This window comes from Zonotrichia albicollis, chromosome 6, assembly GCF_047830755.1.
Source record: "Zonotrichia albicollis isolate bZonAlb1 chromosome 6, bZonAlb1.hap1, whole genome shotgun sequence".
In the NCBI taxonomy this organism is placed as follows: domain Eukaryota; kingdom Metazoa; phylum Chordata; class Aves; order Passeriformes; family Passerellidae; genus Zonotrichia; species Zonotrichia albicollis.
Window position 1 is genome coordinate 9,763,988 of NC_133824.1, and position 6,720 is coordinate 9,770,707.

The 6,720-nt window shown below is 38.2% G+C and overlaps 1 protein-coding gene across 3 annotated transcripts in view; it reads left to right on the forward strand.

The window, feature by feature from the left end:
- Positions 1-5,921, forward strand: part of TC2N (tandem C2 domains, nuclear) — a 34,230-nt gene extending 28,309 nt beyond the window's left edge. For all 3 annotated transcript variants that reach the window (XM_074542462.1, XM_074542463.1, XM_074542461.1), the window contains exon 12: positions 115-5,921. In XM_074542462.1, coding sequence (XP_074398563.1) covers positions 115-225 — 111 coding nt within the window. In that variant the 3' untranslated portion in view covers positions 226-5,921. The remainder of the gene's footprint in view (positions 1-114) is intronic.
- Positions 5,922-6,720: the final 799 nt, after the last annotated feature.

Sequence of the window (6,720 nt, forward strand, 5' to 3'; positions counted from 1 at the left end):
GACTGTCCCACAGTCTTGTCCTACACTTATGTGGTATTTATTTGGAACTAGTAAATGCTAGGTTTTGTTATATCAGGTAAACTAATTTTATTTTTTTTTTTCTCCTTAATGCAGATCTGGTTGAGTTCTGATAGCAGCAACAGTGAAGCAGTAGAGCAGTGGAAAGATACCATTGCAAATCCTGAAAAAGTTGTTGTTAAATGGTACAGCATTGGCCCATCTTGAAGACTGGAGATGAAATTCAAAACTGATTTTTCTACAGAAATTCATATGCTGTCTAAAATAGTATAAATTAAAAATAAATATATTGTCTGTGCAAGTTCTTCAGAAGTTCTCCACTGCATCATGCCTCTGTGGAAACAGAAAATTCACTTTCACCAAGAGACATACTGGTTAAATACTACTACAAAGAAGACTTGGGAACTGGAAAAAGTGCTCACTTGATTTCACAAAATCTGTCTTGAAAAAAAGATGTGTGCCCCTTTTGGATTTCCTAAAAGCACAGAAATTCAATTTTGGAGAGAAGCAGCTTAAATCAATTCTGTTTCACTAGCCACTGACATCATGCTCACCTGCAGTGTTGTTTTTGGCAGACTCCAAACCAGGGAATGGGTCGTGTCAGTGGCTTGATTCTGGGTACCTGTGAGCATCTGGGCTTGCTGACACCATTTGATCAGGATAAGATGTGCTTGAGCAATTGGGGAAGCTGTGGCAGCAGGAGAAGACATAAAGGAAAGTACACAATAAGGCAGCACCCATAAGCTTTTCTGATCTCCATTTTGGATGAAGGGTTGTTCCAAAGGCTGTAGCTTGAGTTTGCCCCCATCCTTTTCTCAAAACAGAGAGATGGAAAGATAAAAGTTCCTCTGCCTTAGTGATCTTTACCAGAGGGGCCCTCCAGACTTGCTCTGTTTGGGTAAATTCTGGCTGGAATCAATGGAGTAGTACAAAGAGGCAATGACCCTGCCCAGGATCAGAGCCAGTATTTGCAGATTGCTTTTTATATAGAATACTTATTTGTAAACCACTTCCTATCTAGTCAAAACACTCTAGCATTTGCTTACATTGCCAAAACACGGGCTATCATGTACAAAGGCATAAGCAAAAATGTACTGACTTAGGTGCTTTTTGATATTAATTAAAATGCAGCACTGTAAGGGATTCAGACTTTTTTAAAGGATGGGCTGCTACTGCAGAAGAATTTGTTACATGTCTAGGATGCTAAAAAATTATGTGTGGGAGTATATTTTTATTACTTGTTTCTAGTAAGAAGACATCAACATTTTTATTGCAAATTGTATTTTTCCAACAAAATGTTAAGATTATATTTTCTGTTAGTTTCCATATTTTCAGATGTTTATTCATAGTTATTTTTAAGGGGGGAAAATACCAAGTATATAATTGATACTGTATAAATCTAAAAGCACAGATCTCTTAGCACTACTTCAACTACCTGATTAAAAAACACATATTTAATTGACTCCACTGCTTACATATGTACTGTTGGCTGTCTGGACTGTACAAATATGTATGTTGGTATAGATGCTGAATAAATCTACCTTTCTTCATAACTTGGATCTAATCCCACCATCTGACAGGATCTAGAGTGGCCGTGAGAGCACTCACCGCTGGGAGGAACATGGGGAGCAGAGAAAATGCTGTAACAGGAAAGCACATCCTCTTCAAGCACACACCTCAGAGCATCTTTACTTCGAGTTTTTTGTCTTTGAGTGTCAGGAAAAAATGGAATTGCTTAGAAATATTTTTTTTCATCAGCTGATAATTGCAACGTTGGAAACTTCAACCATCCATTTTGTTGTTGTTGAAATTTAATATTTTCAAAACAGAAGGATTTTTAGACTCGTACATACTCTGCTTTTCAGTAAGTCATTATAGAAGAACTGAAAAAGGGTTCTGCATGTTACTTGGAGAACAAACATTGGTTCTAGCTCTTACTCTTTGCAAAGCTCCCAGTAGGCCCAGAGGATCTTGACTGACACTGATAATTTCCAGCCAGTTAAAACAGTCAGGAGGAGCCTGGCCTGCTGGGAAAAATGAAAAAAGGAAGTGGGCTGAACTGATATTTTTGGAGTATCTTTATTTGAATACAGGGATCTTTTTTATTCATTGTGGCTGAACATTTTATTCATTGTGGCAATAAACAAAAGTGCAAGCTAACTATTTCCTGATGCATAATGCTGTTCTGTTTAAAAGAGAGGACAGGGAATATCCCAGTGTTTTGTAGACTTCAATTACCACAGCAGTGGTTCTACAGACTTTGCCAACTCAGTGGATGCTGTATGAAATGGATTTCTGGGACTGTTTTAGGATACTTACCCTTCTAAAGGTCTAACTAGTCTTTTTTTTTTTTTTTTTTTTTTTGCTATTCTAATCTATACGTTTATAATAAAAATCTACGAACAGCAAATATTCCTTATCCCCCAATTGTTTATACTAATGTTTAGCAGCATCTCAAAGTGAAGTTCAATTCCTACTTTTTTCTCTGAGAAGATGCCAGCTAACAACCACAGTTGTGTAGTGCTGTCTGTAGGAGAGTTAACTGCTGGCACACAGGAGATCCATAAAGCTTCTCCATGCAAGGTGCACCCAGGTACTGCAGCACTCTGAAGAGCTGCTCTGAGGCACTGCCCCGTCCTGTGCTCATTCCCCGGCTTTGGCAAGTTCTGCATTTGTGTGTGTTCATCTAAGGATTCCATGAGTTAACAGCTGACGAGCAAGAAGAAGGAAAAAAGACGTCCTGGGACACTCTTCTATTGGTCACAGCTGTCTGTTGTCCCTCTAAAGCATCCTCAGCCAGTATTTTGATTGTTACATCCAAGTTTACTGTCATTGAAAATACTGTTAAAGCTATTTTGCCAGTTCACTTTATTTGTAGATAAAAGGCACACGTGGTTTATAGTTGGATTTACTCTTGCTTCTAGTCAGTGACTCATCCAATTTCCTAACCTAAGGCAATTCTTATTAAAGCAGCAGAGGTTCAGAGATGTACCAGTTTTATTGTGGTCAGCTCCCAAATAGATGTGGATGAACTGGAAGAACAATTATGATCTTATATTAAATATTATTCATAATATTTCACTGAGAATTTGTAATATTTATTATTTCACTGAGATCTGTGCCTGCATAGTTAGAAACCAACCACAGACTAAACTTGATCAGATTTTCCAAAAAGTGTGTTTATAATTTCACTGGTTAATCAAACAATCCTGTTTTATTTATTTATGACTAATAGCATTCTGTATGTAAACAAGGTTAACCAATTTATTTTTCAAGTTTTTATGTCTCAGTGACACACCATGGCATCCTTTTTAAGGAAAAAAATGTGAGATTCTGCCACAGAAGATGAGTGGGTGTAACAGTTTGTAAATCACATTATCATACAACATTACGTGGAAAATAATTGTATTTGAGCATCTGATCTTATGTGATCACAACATAAATAGAGCCATGTTGTTAAATCCATTAGGCATCTCTGGTGTTTCCTTTTGTTGGCAGAACATCTGTGTAAAACAAAAGGTGATTTTGTAAGCATTCAATTAAGTACACATGCTGTTTGACTCCAGAATTGTTTGCCAGATGAAAGTACCCTTTAGAGTTATGAGTTGATTTTGCAGCCAAAACATAAGCTTGTCTAGAAGTTTGGGGCAGGGTTGTCCCACATCTTATTTTCATCTTGCCAACATATATATGACATGGCTGCATAGTTGTGGAATATACCCTCCTTGTTTTTCCAGCTTCTGCTGCAAAATTACATCACCGTGTAAATACAGCCCCGTACATGATCTCATGCTTGGTGCATGGAAAAAGCCATCACTAAAATCAGCACCATGTTTCACAAACACTGCTCCAGCACATGTACATTCTTTTCTCCAGCCTGCACTGAGGAACAGGCCCTTGGCTCTCAGTCCATGGCACAACTCCCACTGTGCTCAGCAGAAGCAACCAGTCTTCAAAGCTGGTTTAGTGATGGAATGATTTATCTAACAAAAGGTTGCACACAACTTTTTTTTTAAATCTGTTTTTAAAAGAGATGAAAATCTGTTCACACTGATGTTTCTATAGAAAATGAATTTCATTAAAGTAGATCTGCATATCCTAATGTAAAGCAATTCTTCTCATAGGTTTCAGAGTATTTAAAATAAATCTTCTGTGATTATTCTTCCCCCATATTTGACTGTAGGCAGCTCTTCTCCCTCACATAAACAAGTCTATAAACAAGCCTGCTTTTTGCAATTAAATTTCTGAATTTCTAGTAATGTTTCCCCCTTCTTTACCTAGTACTGGTACCAACATTATATACGTATAATTTGCTGTTCAAAGAACAAGATATAAGCAAAAGGCTTTCATTCTAGGACTTGGCTTCTGTCTAATGCTCTTCATGTCTGAGTTACCTTTGTCCACAGCTTCAGTGTTATGGTTCTTTTGGTGCTCTCCAAATTTCCGTGTTGTCTACCTCCATTGAATACAACAACAGGACAAATGAATTGTAATTTTTCATGTGTACCTGGGTATCTTCATTTGCCTTTTTCCTCCTCCAAAAATTACCTTAGGAAATCATTTTTTGTAATGAGAAGGAGTAAACTGTTTGTGCTTCTGACCTTTGAGGACAGTAGTGTTGTTTGACTGCCTCTGCAGTGCTTTGAGACAGAGGAATGCTCAAGGAAGAGTCATAAAAAGCTGCACCTCCAGATGGAGGGAAGCCTGTACCCCCTTCATGCATGATCTGGGAAACCCTCATTAGCCTGGGGACTGCGATCCCTTGTCAGATGCATATTGTATTTTTTATCCTTGTCTTGCAAAACTTTCTGGAGCTGTGGAGTAGCTAAATAGAGACATTTTCCATAGGAAGAATGATATGGTTCACATATTTCTGTGAAGCAGAGAATTGACTAAAAGATCTTGGAGGTCTTTGAAAAAAACACTTATAGGAATGTACTTAGTTTGAATATAGCCAAGCTTTGTCACCTGTTATGGGAGAGGAGCGGATTCTTGCTTTGTGGAACACAGCAGAAGAAAAGGGCACATACACCCCAAACAGGGCTGGCTTTCCTCTGCACTGGTATCATTATCCTTTCAACACAGAGGTGGAACTATATATGTTTAGCTGTCTTTGCCTGCAGTAAGAGCAAGTTGGGTTGGGAATTGTTGAAAGAGAGGTCGTGAAGGAGATAAAATGAGTGCTTTTGTTTTGAAAAACATTGCTTTTCAAAGCAATGTAACATGCTGTAACTATTGACAAAGCTTTTATTTGACATAGCTAAAGGTAGATGCTTACGCATTTAGGTATTTGCTCAGGTTCTACCAACACTTCCTGGCATGAGACTGGATTCATCCTCTCTATTTATATAAGGCTTCATTCTGCTGTGTTCATTGACCTTTGAGCTCTACACCTAATTATGCCTGATTTCCTATGAATCTGTCCTAATGGATGGTTGACTTTGGTGTGCAAAAAGGGGTAGACTTCTGCCATCTTTTTGCAGCACATCACATGATTACAGAGTTTCTGTCTCTGATGGATTCTCTTATTTCTAATAACTGCCTATGGCAGTTGTTCTTTCACCTGGGAAACTGGGAACTGGCTCTCCCTTTTCTACCTGAATGTTCAAGACAGAATTATCTGTGACATCCCTGCCATCAGTCAAATTTGGCTGTGATAAATAATGGGCAAAATAATTTGGCTGTAATAAATAAATAAATAATAATTATTGTGGACCTTGGAAGAGAAATGAGTGAAAGCAAGCTCTGCTGCTTCAGGACCCTGGGGCTTAGCTGTGTTTTCCTCAGAAAATAATCCAGAGTTAAACCAGCAATGATTTTTTCACTTTGCTTTTTCTTCATTTGAACTCTTGCATTTCTGACTTTGAGCAATGCAAATAAATTGGCTGTATTACCTCTGAGCGAGACTGAACTTCTGTCATGCAGTACTCATTCAATAACTGTCTATCTGTAGAGAATATTTAATAACTTTTTTTAATGAATTGGATCTATGCAGTATGTGAAATAAAAATTATGTAGGCTGTTGGAAGCAAGGATGGCAAAGCATCTACCGGAAGGGTAGGTCATGAGGGGGGCAGAACTGACTACTAACTTATAATTCCAACAAGTGCAAATAGGACTCTAGCTGATTATCCCTGGAAGTAGTGTTGAGGCTGTTCAACAGTCTGCAAAATAATGCAATGCTTTCACTCCAAGGATATCTCCCCTCAGAAGGCGTCTGCAGCTGTTACAAAACAACAGGGAAGACCAGAAATGTTCCAGTGAAGTGCCTGTGCACAGATTTCTCATTTCTGTCACAGATTTTTACAGGGGAGCCAGCACACACACTTGAGAATGCATCTGCTGAACCATTAGCCCAGCAATCCTCACCCCAGGGTCTGAGTTCCATGGTGCTCAGTCTTAGAGGTAACTAATGTCTTACAGGCCACAGCCAAACAGAGCTATGCCACAAATCTTAGTTCTAAGGATAAAATTAGAGGATTGGGGATCTTAAAAAATATTTCACTAACAAGAATCTGAAATGTTCCGAATATGCAACACATAAAGATCTCAGTAATTTCAAAGCATGCCTAGAGAAATAGGAAAGGGGGAAGCTTGTCTGGAAACTGAAATAAAAGACTGTGACACTGGAAACCATGAAATAAATTTGTGATAATACCTTGGTGTCAGTTAGAGCCAGAGATAACAAAGAAAAAAATCCTG